Here is a 16,164-nt window from a genome sequence, read left to right on the forward strand (position 1 = left end):
ACAGTGGAATCAAGCCTCATGAATGTGTTGAATGTGGGAAAAAATTTACACAATCATGCCATCTGCAGATACACATGAGGATTCACAGTGGAATCAAGCCTTATGAATGTGAGGAATGCGGGAAAAAATTTACACATTCAGGTCATTTGCAGTCACACATGAAGATTCACAGTGGAATCAAGCCTTATGAATGTTTTGAATGTGGGAAAAAATTTACAGATCCAGGTAATATGCGGGCACACATGAGGATTCACAGTGGAATCAAGCCCTTTGAATGTGTTGAATGTGGGAAAAAATTTCACCATTCAAGTACTCTAAAGACGCACATGAAGAGTCACAGTGAAATGAAACCTCAACAATGCATTGTGTGTGAGAAAACATTTACACAATCAGTTTATCTGCAGGAACACATGAGAATTCACACAGGAATCATGCCTTATGAATGTGGTGCATGTGGGAAAAGATTTACACTTTCCAAATGTCTCCAGGCACACATGAGAATTCACAGTGGAATCAAACCTTATGAATGTGCTGAATGTGGGAAAAAGTTCACATACTCAAGTAATATGCGGACACACATGAGAATTCACAGGGGTATCAAGCCTTATGAATGTGTTGAATGTGGGAAGACATTTACACAATCAAGTGGTATGCAGAGACACATGAGGATTCACAGTGGAATCAAGTCCTATGAATGTGTTGAATGTGGGAAAAAGTTTAAAGATTCAGGTAGTCTGCAATCACATATGAAGATTCACAGTGGAATCAAGCCTTATGAATGTGTTGAATGTGGGAAAAAGTTTATCTATTCATGTAATCTGCAAACACATATGAGGATTCACAGTGGAATTAAGCCTTATGAATGTGTTGAATGTGAGAAAAAATTTAAACATTCAAAGAGTCTGAAAATACACATGAGGATTCACAGTGGAATCAAGGTTGATGAATGTGTTGAATGTTAGAAATAGTTTACAAATTTTTAAATCTTATCCTATCTCATAGTTTGTACTACACAATCGGGCAATCTGCAAACACACATGAGGATTCACTGTGGAATCAAGCGCTATGAATGTGTTGGCTGTGGGGGAAAAATCACACGGTCAATGTGGGACAGAAGTTAGACAGTGAGGTCATCATCGAAAACACAGGAGGATTCACTGTGTAATCTAGCAGTGAAGACTGTTCACTGTGTTGGGTTTGGTAAAGGATGTACAACTGTAGACACCTGTAGAAACACATGAGAATTCAAAGTGGAATCCTGTCTTAGCAATGTGTTGAATGTGGGAAAACATTTGCACTGAATCAACTTATTGTTGTGTTTTAGTGTTATGTATATAAAATTAACAGTGCATATATTTCATCATACACCTTTATATTCTCATGCCAGCAAGTGCATGTTTTACCACCAACTAAATCGTAGTAAAATATCATCTTTTGTTGAATAAAATTGCGATTGCCATCATGTTTGTCCTGTCATAAATGTCATGGTCAAGCGCATAAATGTCATTGACAGTGGCTACACCATAGAGAAAATCAAGTTTTATAAGGTAATTACTTTCTTACCTCCTACCTCGTGTAGTAAACGTTGTCAGCATAGGGTACATAGTGCTTCTAGAAACTTTAACCTGAGAGAAATTTACTAATGATAAACAAGTAGAGCTGAGAGATATAATATTAGTATTTTTCCATCTCAGGCATACTTGCTTGAATAAACGCAAGATACTCAACGCTCTCTCCTCTCTTGTTTCAAGGTAAGAAACGTTTAAACTTAATTTTTGTTTGTGTCTAACTTGTTATTTCTTTGTAAATATCGTCTAGAAAATGTGAGAGTTAATTTAGATACATTCCTACGATATTGAAGCATTTTTCGAAATACCTACCATTGTAAATGATAGTTTATGATAAGAGATTAATTCTTAGGCACTGTCTAGTGATGTCTAACCACATTGGGTCGTGGGCACCTCAAGTTTTATGTTTTTCATGTGCATACGAATATCTCTTCCCAATGTTTTGACACACGTGTATACATATTGCTAGTCTTTCTCTAGTTTTCTTCGTTTTGTGCGTAAGATCTGTATATGCAGGTTAGATTCTCGTTCAGTAGCCTAGATTCCAGTAGCTTAGTAACAAAACCAGTTCAAGAATTTATACAAGTATTTTGAGCAATGATGAAGTTGTAGGTAGATGAGTTATTCGGTATTTTACAAATACGATAGTTCACTGATGAAATAAAATTCAGTCGATTTACCTCAGATACCCGCCCACAGAACAGATTACAACAGCCAACATTTGTATTTTGATATTTAACTAACATGAATAATTATTTGAAAATAATGATATGAAACGTCCCGTTTCCGTGCAGTTGTGTACCGTACAAAATATCAACATCATCATTCGAAACACATTTACCGTAGTCACCCAATTAATCCAGGATAAAAAGAAATAATTTCAATAGATTCATTTTTTTTGTAGTATACGAACAAAGAAAGGCTAATTATCCAAATCTAGTCAATCAGTGGGGGGGCTTTTGTACACCTAGTTGTATACCGTACAGAACAGTTTATACGCAAATCCCATTACCGTAATCATTAGTAAATGGTATTGTCTTCTCAAATTACCTGAAAATATCCATTAGTATAGTTTAAGTATACAATTCCAGTCTTCATTCTCTCTTACTTAGCTCAGTAAATTTAAGAAATATGTGTAGTCAATGACAACAGCGCCGTCCTAGTGCATTATTATAGTCATTTTTTAATGATTTAAATAACTTATTGTCTTGTTTTGTAAAGCACAAAATTGTACATTCCGACATCTGTTGTTTAAGTATAGAATTACAGTCTCATAATGTATTCTACCTTAGTTGATTAATTCCGTAAATATTGAAATTGCACGTTGCCAATAGCAACTTACACTAGTCATAAATCCTTCCCGTAGTTAATGCATTAAGCGCCATTATGGTCATTAATCCCTACCGTAGTTAACGCCATGGGTACTACATAACCTAATTGGTATAACCCCTCACCGCAATTAAGGCATTAGGTACAACATACCGCAATAATCATAATACTAATACTAACTAATACTAATAGTCATAAATCCTTCCCTCAGTAATGTGTTAGGTTTAATATACCGTAGTAGTCATAAATCCTTACAGTAGTTAGAGGTCACATGCAACCAAGAAAACAAACATAATTAAAACACAATTATCACTTATTCATGACATAATATACATAGCTGATCATGAAAAAACACATGAACAAAATTATAAGCGTACAATCGCAGATCAAAAGTGCAATATTTTATTCTATGGTTTACTTCCCTCGAAACAAAGCAGCCGGGATACCGAACCCAGTCAGAGCGGGTGGGCGTGCACTTAAGTATAACGAAGCCTTTCATTGGATGGTTCATTTGCCGATACGCTCAGGGCTCATTTTGTGTGTATAACATTTTGCAATCAACAGACACCATAACATGTCATGTGTACAAGTATCACACCTGCCTGTCTGTGTAATTACATAATGTGACAGAGACATAACTTGGGTGCACGAGCCATAAATCAATTCGTTTTGTTTATGGTGTATAGCTCAAATTGCATGTATATTGCATATTGTCATTAGCAGACAGGCAGACAGACAGATTTTCACTGTGCATGCGCCATGAGCGCAGTGCAGCGCAGCACAGCTGTTGAAACCACTTTTCACCCATGCTAGGGTGAATTTAGTGAATCGTTTAAACTACGATTTCGCGAGGGGTTTTTCATCGCGTTATTTTTCAACTTTATATGTTGAATTTTCATTTTTGATCATTTGTTACTCTAAGTCCATACCGAAAGGTATCAGAATCTGCAAAGTTGTATTTTACGTTGCATGTGACCTTTAACAAACTAGGCACAACATGCTGCAATTGAATTGTAAGGCGCTCCACTCCCTACTTGTCCTCTGCAGTTGTTGTTGATGATTAATTTATCCATGAGGTTATGTTATTTATCAGTACCATAGATACCCAAGGAAATTGTTTGTATTATGTTTCTGTAAGCAGTTATCGTATATATTCTGTTATACAACATATTGCTTATATTATCTGACTTAGATTGAAATTTTAATAGGACATCAATGAATATTTTTGTATGTCATTTTTATGTATGAATTGATGCATTTGGAATGGTATGTTAGACACTTGCTTGAATAAACCCAAGTAACTCACAGCTGTCTTCTTTCTTGTTTCAATAGCTAATTCCCCAAATCAAGGCCTGACAGCACATTTAGCATTCAACCAAGAAAATCGCGTTATTTTTCAACGTTATAAGTTGAATTTGCACTTTTGCTAATTTGTTACTGTACATCCATACCGAAATGTATCAGAATCTGCAATGTTGTGCTTTACGTTGCATGTGACCTTTAACGCTAAAGATCGTCTGAACCGACGCAAAAGAAGTTTTCTTAATTACATAGCAATGTGTAAGATGATTAAAGTTATCCAGTGTTAATTTGGGGTAACTTGTAGAAATTCAAAGCATACAGTCCAAACTTACATAACATGGAAAATGTGGAACACAACAAATATGGGCTGAGACTCACGTCTCTAATGAGTATCTCACTGCCATTGTATCTTTCCGTTTTATTGAGCGAGTTTTGTTTTACACCACTTTTGGCGATATTCCAGGCGTAACATGGCGTTGAACACCAGAAATAGGCTTGTCACATCGTATCCACGTGGGGATTTAACCCGGGTCTTCTACCCCTCCGCTACTTTTGCGTATATTATGAATATAAGATCGAATGGCATGCACCTCGCTTGCATTATTTATTCTTAAGTATTTAATCAAAGGTTAAATTTTCATAGCACATGTCAGAGCACGAGTATACTGTCTACACCAGGGGCCTTATTCTTATCAAAAGTTCAAGAGTATACTGTCCACACCACCATAAATATGCACTTATTCCTAAATAAATCTGTTAAACAAACTTTTCATGACATCGCTTCAAGACTGCAAACTGGATTACGTCATTCCAGGGACTCAATCAGTGTATGGAGTGAGGGAGTGAGTGAGTTTGGTTTTACGCCTCTTTCTGCAATATTCCAGCAATATCACGGTGGGGGACACCAGAAATGGGCTTCACACCAGTATATGGAACTTAGGTAAAACCAAAATAAGCCGTAATGGTTGGTTAATAGTTGATTAGGATTTTACTTTGGTCAGCATGGGCTCAAATGGGTCAGTCAAAGGTTTCGATCACTGTCAAGTGCCGTTTTACCTTTCTTCACTTTTGAGAGACTATCGTTCTGAGTCTATTTCCAAGGACTCATAATTTATTAAAACAGATATACATGGCTGACAAATAATATATGTGACAAATGACTTGCCATGCATGTGTGTGCGTTTGTGTGTGCATGTATGTATGTGTCTGTATGTATCTGTGCATTTCTGTACTACAGAAAAAATACAACCGTGAATACCACACATTTTACATGGTTAACCAACATAACATCTGTAAATGTTGCCTACACTCATAGATATGATTTGCTGATAAAGATTTTGTTTTTTCCAGTGGTTAGGTTATGATTGTGGGTAAATGCAACACGACATTTAAGAAACAAAAGATTTCAAGGAAGACGACCATCTCTTGTTCCATCTTGCAGTAATTCTCCACACTGTTGATTGACCATCATCCATTAGTTCTACTAACCGTTAAATATCACCCAGTAGTTTCCCAAACTGTCAATCATCACCCAGATCTTCCACCAACTGTCGACTATCAACCAGTAGTTTTCCCCACTGTAGATCATCACGTGGCAGTTTAGGCGCGGTTATGGTCTGTGCATATAAAATGATGGCCATAACAGTTTGGTTTGGTTTGGTAGCTCAGACCCACAACGAGGCTAAATCCATAATGACCCCCCTTCCCTAAAAACAAAATTTTCCAAAAATGTGAATTCCAAGCTTTGATCGTGAGTAAAGTTCAGCAAATAGGTTGGAAATAAAGAAAAGGAGGTAAAATGGTGCTAACGTGATTGAAAAGATTTAATCAATATCAAGTTGTGTTACTTAATACCTTTAATCAATTTTTAAGAATCAAAATTGTAAGTTCAAAGAACATTTACAAAAGACAAAGAGTGAGAGTACCTTCAAGTTCCTTAATTTCTGCAATGATAGTCACTGTTCCGCTTCATAAAGATCAGATTTATCAGGGTCAATGGTCCTCGCATACCATATTGTCAGAAGTCTGGTTCCGACATGTCACAGTGCATTTCAGTTCACTGGGAAGGCACTGGCAACTAGTGAGTTTTCACACTGTTGTGTACTTGCAAGAAATGAACTCAAGCACAGCATCTGAAGCAAGAGGTCCTGTCATCCAGCAAATCGCTACGCGACCAGTTTCCTCCACCTATCGATGACCATCTGCTGTCCGTTGAGTTGTATAATTATTCAGCTTCTAGACACTTGCTCTAAACTGCAGCTTGATAGTTTGCTCTCGGGATGTGCATAGATAGACAATCAAAGCAGGGCGGAAAATATCCTTATTCAATTGCCCCTGTTCTCAATTCAAATAAGTGGTAGCGCAATGGATTGACATCCCTTATTGAAGAACTTGAGTGATAATTGACGGTTGATGGTACTACTGGGTGATAATCAATGGTTTTGGGAACTCCTGGATGGTGATGAAAAGTGTGAGGAACTAGTACATTATGATCAACAGTGGCTGGAACTACTGGATGCCGATCAACATTTGGGAGAACATCTCGATGATGGCAGGCGATTGTTGGAACTCCTGGGTGATGATTGACGGTTGTTGGATCTCCTGGGTGATGATTGACGGTTGTTGGATCTCCTGGGTGATGATTGACGGTTGTTGGAGCTCCTGGGTGATGATTGACGGTTGGTGAAACTCCTGGGTGATGATTGACGGTTGGTGAAACTCCTGGGTGATGATTGACGGTTGGTGAAACTCCTGGGTGATGATTGACGGTTGGTGAAACTGCTGGGTGTTGTTTGACGGTTGTTGAAACTGCTGGATGATGATCAAAAGTGGGAAAAACTGCTGGGCGATGACCGACATTTTGTAAAAAGTATACGTTATGGTATATTTAGACTTCAGGGTCCCGTTCCACAAACCGATTGTAGCTCTACGACTGTCATAAGTCTATGTTAAAGTATGGGATTTACGAACATCTTAGCTCTACGACAGTCATAAGTCTATGTTAAAGTATGGGATTTACGAACATCTAAGCTCTACGACTGTCATAAGTCTATGTTAAAGTATGGGAGTTACGAACATCTTAGCTCTACGACTGTCATAAGTCTATGTTAAAGTATGGGAGTTACGAACATCTTAGCGCTACGACTGTCATAAATCTATGTTAAAGCATGGGAGTTACGAACATCTTAGCTCTACGACTGTCATAAATCTATGTTAAAGCATGGGAGTTACGAACATCTTAGCTCTACGACTGTCATAAGTCTATGTTAAAGTATGGGAGTTACGAACATCTTAGCACTACGAATGCTTGTCGGAACTGGTACTACTGGGTATACTGACTGACTGAGTTTGGTTTTACGCCGCTTTTAGCAATATTCCAGCAACATCACGGCGGGGGACACCAGAAAATGGGCTTCACACATTGTACCCATGTGGGGATTCGAACCCGGGTCTTCGGCGTGACGAGCCAACGCTTTAACCATTTGGCTACCCCACCGCCCCACTACTAGGTATAACTCTGGGTCTTTCAACTATATTCAGACCGAGTGATTCGGCGAATCACCTAAAGTCCTCCTGAAAAACCTTCCGAACACCGCAAGTCAGAAGAAGACCAGCATTGTGTGATAGTTCTAGATATTCATCCTCGGACTATTTCGGAAACGTGACTATTGTTGCAGTAAAGTGAATATTATTGCTGAATCACATCTTCAGTATTATATTGGCTTTGGATTCGTACAGCAACTATTTGCTAGGTATCAACTCGATCTGTCAACAAATGAAAAATATGATATTGCTAACCGTCGGACGAATAAAAAAAACCCGTCATTGAGTGTCGACATTGCGTGACGATGTTAATCAATTAAACAGAATGTTTGCTTAGTGATTTGCAAGTGGATATGATGGCTATGCTCATATCATACAGTCACTATTTGCTACTGCCACTGAAATACCTTTGTATTGTTTATATTCATTGACATTTTACTTTCAACTTGGAAATCAGCAGGTAACAAGACCTATAAGACGTTGATGGCGGGCAAGTTGATTGACAGGTCTGTGCTGCAAAACATGCATTGCATTTATCACTCTGTGATATTTTGACAGTAGAAGTGGTAGAAGTAGAAGTAGCTAACTGTTGTTAGTAGTAGTAGTAGTTATGTAGGAGTATGTGATTATCCCCCCGCCGCGCGTTTAGCGCGAATCGAGGGATATAGTATTAGGCTCCGTCCGTCCGTCGTACGAATTGGAATATCTTAAGAACCATTGACTAGATTCTTGTCATACTTGGTACCTAGGTTCATTACAGCATAAGAAAGGTCCCAGTCAGGTTTGGTGACCTTGATCTTCATTTCAAGGTAACAAGGGGACTTTAACGCTTTACCCTTGTCAACAAGATATCTCAAGAACCGTTCACTGGATTCTCTTCATATTTGGCAACAAATTTTGAATTTTGAATTTTTTAGCATGTTAGCCTGCATGTTATTTTTATAAGATATTTATATAGCGCACGTATCCAAACAACTAGTACTTGCTGGTATTTATTCCCTCGGTCATTGGATGTGAATCTCAACGGCACATTGTGTTATCCATCTCAACTCCCTGGAGTGTATGCAACTCTTGCAGCCACTAGGCGCCCCGGGTTATTGTGGCTTTCTCATCCTAACAAGGTACCCATTAACAGCTGGGTGGACTGGGACACATAGTTACAGTACATTGTTCAAGTTCACTGCACGTTGCTGTACCCGCAACTAGGTGTTTGCACGTATTCATTTGGCCACCATCTGGTCATATACCAACGGATTCGTGGGTCATTTTAAGTGCACAGGGTTGTGTTCTGTACACTAAGGGGTTGTGGGAACAGTGAAAGAGTCTGCACACAAAGTTGACTCCAAGGTTTTTACTCCCGGTCACAGGTGGGCTCGATCCAGACAACTCAACCTCGCTCGATCACTAGCCTGGCGCCTTAACCAGCTCGCCCACCGCGCCCGTCAAAGGCCGACCATGGATCGTAACATCATGTACATACGTTTGTGAAATGAGCATGTGTTCATCTGTTCCGGCCTGTTGATCAACTACGACATGTCTTATCAGTGAGTGAGTGAGTTTAATCTTCAGCAATATTCCAGGAATATAACGGCTGGGGACACCAGAAATGGGTTTCTCACACTGTACCAATGTAGGGAATCGAACACGGGTCCTCGGCGTGACAAGCAAACACTTTAAGCACTAGACTACTCCACCGTCCCAGTCATATCCGTCTCAGTTGTTATATCATGATGTAAGGCTAGGATACTGCTCCATGTGACATGGAACGAAAACGAAACAAAACCAAAAACGCCATTTGTGTGTTGTTGTGTTGACGTCTGTACATTGTATATATACTTAACTCCTGTAGTACAAGAATTACCTCTATAGTACAGATTTACAAGCAGATCCTAGCCCTTCCTGTTGACGTCAGTAGTTGGGGAGGAGGCTTTAGCCCGGGAAATCCACATTTATGAAAAACAGAGTTGAAAATGGTGTGGCTCAGCCGGCAATGGCTGAGTGTTCGTATGAATGTGGCTCTCCCGGCAATGCGCTAATAGATAATCCATGTTACCGTACATAATGGTATAAAAGATATCTATGTGTAGATAAAAGACAAGCATACCAGTATTTCAAATTTTATTAATTTCTTGCCTTCATAATTGAACAATAAAAAAGTATTTTAGATACAAGAAATGTTCAGCACATTCAATATCATATCACAACAGTTCCCCAACTTGGTCTTTGTACTCGATGTACAACATCCTAACTTGAGCAGTTCCTCAACTTGGTTTGTGTACTCGATGTACACATCCTAACTTGAGCAGTTCCCCAAATTGGTTTGAGTACTCGATGTACATCATCCTAACTTGAGCAGTTCCCCAACTTGGTTTGTGTACTCGATGAACATCATCCTAACCTGAGCAGTTCCCCAACTTGGTTTGTGTACTCGATGTACACATCCTAACCTGAGCAGTTCCCCAACTTGGTTTGTGTACTCGATGTACATCATCCTAACTTGAGCAGTTCCCCAACTTGGTTTGTGTACTCGATGTACACATCCTAACTCGAGGAGTTCCCCAACATGGTTTGTGTACTCGATGTACATCATCCTAACTTGAGCAGTTCCCCAACTTGGTTTGTGTATTCGATGTTCATCATCCTAACCTGAGCAGTTCCCCAACTTGGTTTGTGTACTCGATGCACACATCCTAACTTGAGCAGTTCCCCAACTTGGTTTGTGTACTCGATGTACATCATCCTTACCTGAGCAGTTCCCCAACTTGGTCTTTGTACTCGATGTACATCATCCTAACTTGAGCAGTTCCCCAACTTGGTTTGTGTATTCGATGTTCATCATCCTAACTTGAGCAGTTCCCCAACTTGGTTTGTGTACTCGATGTACATTATCCTAACTTGAGCAGTTCCCCAACTTGGTTTGTGTACTCGATGTACATCATCCTAACTTGAGCAGTTCCCCAAATTGGTTTGTGTACTCGATGTACATCATCCTAACTTGAGCAGTTCCCCAACTTGGTCTTTGTACTCGATGTACACATCCTAACTTGAGCAGTTCCCCAACTTGGTTTGTGTACTCGATGTACGTCATCCTAACTTGAGCAGTTCCCCAACTTGGTTTGTGTACTCGATGTACACATCCTAACTCGAGGAGTTCCCCAACTTGGTTTGTGTACTCTGATGTACATCATCCTAACTTCTTGAGCAGTTCCCCAACTTGGTTTGTGTATTCGATGTTCATCATCCTAACCTGAGCAGTTCCCCAACTTGGTTTGTGAACTCGATGTACACATCCTAACTTGAGCAGTTCCCCAACTTGGTTTGTGTACTCGATGTACATCATCCTTACCTGAGCAGTTCCCCAACTTGGTCTTTGTACTCGATGTACATCATCCTAACTTCAGCAGTTCCCCATCTTGGTTTGTGTACTCGATGTACACATCCTAACTTGAGCAGTTCCCCAACTTTGTTTGTGTACTCGATGTACATTATCCTAATTTGAGCAGTTCCCCAACTTGGTTTGTGTACTCGATGTACATCATCCTAACTTGAGCAGTTCCCAAAATTGGTTTGTGTACTCGATGTACATCATCCTAACTTCAGCAGTTCCCTCAACTTGGTCTTTGTACTCGATGTACACATCCTAACTTGAGCAGTTCCCCAACTTGGTTTGTGTACTCGATGAACATCATCCTAATCTGAGCAGTTCCCCAACTTGGTTTGTGTACTCGATGTACACATCCTAACCTGAGCAGTTCCCCAACTTGGTTTGTGTACTCGATGTACATCATCCTAACTTGAGCAGTTCCCCAACTTGGTTTGTGTACTCGATGTACACATCCTAACTCAAGGAGTTCCCCAACTTGGTTTGTGTACTCGATGTACATCATCCTAACTTGAGCAGTTCCCCAACTTGGTTTGTGTATTCGATGTTCATCATCCTAACCTGAGCAGTTCCCCAACTTGGTTTGTGTACTCGATGCACACATCCTAACTTGAGCAGTTCCCCAACTTGGTTTGTGTACTGATGTACATCATCCTTACCTGAGCAGTTCCTCAACTTGGTCTTTGTACTGATGTACATCATCCTAACTTGAGCAGTTCCCCAACTTGGTTTGTGTATTCGATGTTCATCATCCTAACTTGAGCAGTTCCCAACTTGGTTTGTGTACTCGATGTACATTATCCTAACTTGAGCAGTTCCCCAACTTGGTTTGTGTACTGATGTACATCATCCTAACTTGAGCAGTTCCCCAAATTGGTTTGTGTACTCGATGTACATCATCCTAACTTGAGCAGTTCCCCAACTTGGTCTTTGTACTCGATGTACATCATCCTAACTTGAGCAGTTCCCCAACTTGGTTTGTGTACTCGATGTACGTCATCCTAACTTGAGCAGTTCCCCAACTTGGTTTGTGTACTCGATGTACACATCCTAACTCGAGGAGTTCCCCAAATTGGTTTGTGTACTCGATGTACATCATCCTAACTTGAGCAGTTCCCCAACTTGGTTTGTGTATTCGATGTTCATCATCCTAACCTGAGCAGTTCCCCAACTTGGTTTGTGTACTCGATGTACACATCCTAACTTGAGCAGTTCCCCAACTTGGTTTGTGTGCTCGATGTACATCATCCTTACCTGAGCAGTTCCCCAACTTGGTCTTTGTACTCGATGTACATCATCCTAACTTGAGCAGTTCCCCATCTTGGTTTGTGTACTCGATGTACACATCCTAACTTGAGCAGTTCCCCAACTTTGTTTGTGTACTCGATGTACATTATCCTAACTTGAGCAGTTCCCCAACTTGGTTTGTGTACTCGATGTACATCATCCTAACTTGAGCAGTTCCCCAAATTGGTTTGTGTACTCGATGTACATCATCCTAACTTGAGCAGTTCCCCAACTTGGTCTTTGTACTCGATGTACACATCCTAACTTGAGCAGTTCCCCAACTTGGTTTGTGTACTCGATGTACGTCATCCTAACTTGAGCAGTTCCCCAACTTGGTTTGTGTACTCGATGTACATCATCCTAACTTGAGCAGTTCCCCATCTTGGTTTGTGTACTCGATGTACATCATCCTAACTTGAGCAGTTCCCCAACTTGGTTTGTGTACTCGATGTACACATCCTTACCTGAGCAGTTCCCCAACTTGGTCTTTGTACTCGATGTACATCATCCTTACCTGAGCAGTTCCCCAACTTGGTCTTTGTACTCGATGTACATCATCCTAACTTGAGCAGTTCCCCAACTTGGTTTGTGTACTCGATGTACACATCCTAACTTGAGCAGTTCCCCAACTTGGTTTGTGTACTCGATGTACATCATCCTAACTTGAGCAGTTCCCCAACTTGGTTTGTGTACTCGATGTACATCATCCTAACTTGAGCAGTTCCCCAACTTGGTTTGTGTACTCGATGTACATCATCCTAACCTGAGCAGTTCCCCATCTTGGTTTGTGTACTCGATGTACATCATCCTATCTTGAGCAGTTCTCCATCTTGGTTTGTGTACTCGATGTACATCATCCTAACTTGAGCAGTTCCCCAACTTGGTTTATGTATTCGATGTACATCATCCTAACTTGAGCAGTTCTCCATCTTGGTTTGTGTACTCGATGTACATCATCCTTACCTGAGCAGTTCCCCAACTTGGTCTTTGTACTCGATGTACATCATCCTAACTTGAGCAGTTCCCCAACTTGGTTTGTGTACTCGATGTACACATCCTAACTTGAGCAGTTCCCCAACTTGGTTTGTGTACTCGATGTACATCATCCTAACTTGAGCAGTTCTCCAACTTGGTTTGTGTACTCGATGTACATCATCCTAACTTGAGCAGTTCCCCATCTTGGTTTGTGTACTCGATGTACATCATCCTAACTTGAGCAGTTCCCCAACTTGGTCTTTGTACTCGATGTACACATCCTAACTTGAGCAGTTCCCCAACTTGGTTTGTGTACTCGATGTACATCATCCTAACCTGAGCAGTTCCCCATCTTGGTTTGTGTACTCGATGTACATCATCCTAACTTGAGCAGTTCTCCATCTTGGTTTGTGTACTCGATGTACATCATCCTAACTTGAGCAGTTCCCCAACTTGGTTTATGTATTCGATGTACATCATCTTAACTTGAGCAGTTCCCCAACTTGGTTTGTGTACTCGATGTACACATCCTAACTCGAGGAGTTCCCCAACTTGGTTTGTGTACTCGATGTACACCATTTTAACTTCAGCAGTTCCCCAACTTGGTTTGTGTACTCGATGTTCATCATCCTAACTTGAGCAGTTCCCCATTGTGCCACCCATTGAGATCATTGTTTGTACGATGGCCAGTATTTCCATAGTGATTCCACAGAGCTGTGATGAATGGTGCTCCTTCCACCCAGCTGAATGTTACATAGTCCATGAAGGCTGTGACTTTAGGATATGCGGGCGCATCAGCTATGGCATCAAGCCACACATCAAGACAGGCTGAGCAGACAGTCAAAACAATCACTGTGAAAAACCATACGATCTCTGACCATTATTCAGGGTTTTGTCACCTTAATCTCCCAAGAGCTGCTCCTGTGGAAAAAATGATAAAATGCAGAAAAACAAAAGCAGTATTGACTTACATCGTCTAATTTGTGACATACAAAACGTTTGACTGAAAACGATGTTCTTTAAATGGGGACCATTAATAATCAAACAAATAAGCTCAACCAAATTCTTTCAGAAACGCGTGAAACACATGCACCTATACAGAGAAGGGCAGTTACCATTCCACCTGATACAAGCTGGTATACAGATGAAGTTCGTACTGTTAAGAGAAACGACACGCTGAGAAACTCTGGAGATGAACGCACTTAGAGATACATCGTCAGATGTACAAGACGGCCAGAGATATACACAATGCCCTCTTAGTGCAAACTCGTACACAACATATTAACTCCGGCATAGCTCAATCGTCTTCCAACACCAAAGCTCAATGTTCAAACAACAATGTAACAATCGGTTACATAAAAAGACAAACATTCTGCCTAATCACAACAGTGAACTGGATCTTGCGAATCGTTTTGCTTATTCCCTCACTACGAAGATTGAGAACAGCCGTGTCGACCTACAATAGAAGCAACCGAGCATAATAACTCCATAAAAGACGTTCAATGGACAGTGCCTTAGTACCATCACACCAACATCAGAAAGTAAGATAGCACGCATAAGAAAGAAGAGTCCATCAAAGTCATGTGACTTAGACCCGATCCCAACATGGATCTTATAATCTGTATCGGACTCTATCTCACCTTCCTTAGTGGCATGTTCAATACATCGCTGGCTGCATCTGAAGTACCAAGCACATTAAAAATGGCTCTTATTCGTCCACTTATCAAGAAAATTCACTTGATTCAAATGACATTAGAAATTATAGACTGGTGTCCAACCTACCATTTCCATCAAAGGTACTTGATAAGATTGTGGCAATCCAAATCAAGGAACATCTGGAAAAGAACAACCTGATGGAAGAGTTCCACTCTGCCTATAGGGAACACCACAGTACAGAAACAGCACTTCTTCGTGTGCAAAATGACATCCTTTCTCATCTCGACAATCAGAGAGCAGGACTCCTTGTTCTATTATACCTGTCGGCAGCCTTCGATACAATAGACCACGATATCATTCTCTCTCGACTTGAGAAGACTGTTGGTATCACCGGACCAGCATTGATATGGCTTGAGTCATATCTAAAAAACAACTAAGTGGAAGTTGATGAGGCCGTGTCAGAAGAAAGGTGGTTATCATATTGTGTTCCACAGGGTTCAGTCCTTGGACCAATTTTGTTTACCATCTATATGTTACCACTAGATGATGTTTTCCGGAACCACTGCATTGACTTATAGTGCTTTGCAGATGACACCCAAAGCTGTATCGCCTCCTGGATTGTATCACTTCAGGAAAAGATAACGAAGCTGGAAAGAGAATCAACTTTCTCAAACTAAATGACAACAAAACGGAAGTATTCATTTCTGGACCAAAGCACTTAAAGGAACGTATGACAGAATTCTCAGTCAATATTGAACCTGTGAATGTGCCTGCCTCTTCCCAAGTGAAGAATTTATGAATTGTTTTCGACTCCCAGGCCACATGAACAAGCATGTACCAGTATCCTCATTACCATCTTCATCAGATTGGTAAACTAAGACGATATCTGTAAGATGAAACTGCCAAAACTCTCATTCAGTCTCGCCTTGACTATGCCCATCCAGCTTCCCTGGTTCATCGACTCCAGATTATATAAAACACGGCCGCCAGGATCATGTCCTCGAAGAGACCACATCACCCCCAGGTTAAGAGAACTGCATTGGCTACCTGTTGCTAGACGCATAAAATTCAAGTTGCTCACCATCATCTACAAGTGCCTGAAGACCAACACTGCAAAATTTT

General features: G+C 40.4%; 1 protein-coding gene across 2 annotated transcripts in view; it reads left to right on the plus strand.

Moving 5' to 3' along the window:
• LOC124253103 (zinc finger protein 658B-like) overlaps positions 1 to 3,251 on the plus strand; it is a 33,744-nt gene extending 30,493 nt beyond the window's left edge. For both annotated transcript variants that reach the window (XM_046686819.1, XM_046686820.1), the window contains exon 3: positions 75 to 3,251. In XM_046686819.1, the coding sequence (XP_046542775.1) occupies positions 75 to 962 (888 nt within the window). In that variant the 3' untranslated portion in view covers positions 963 to 3,251. The remainder of the gene's footprint in view (positions 1 to 74) is intronic.
• Positions 3,252 to 16,164: the final 12,913 nt, after the last annotated feature.

This window comes from Haliotis rubra, unplaced genomic scaffold (genome assembly GCF_003918875.1).
Source record: "Haliotis rubra isolate DU_JTF1 unplaced genomic scaffold, ASM391887v1 Scf531, whole genome shotgun sequence".
In the NCBI taxonomy this organism is placed as follows: Eukaryota; Metazoa; Mollusca; class Gastropoda; order Lepetellida; family Haliotidae; genus Haliotis; species Haliotis rubra.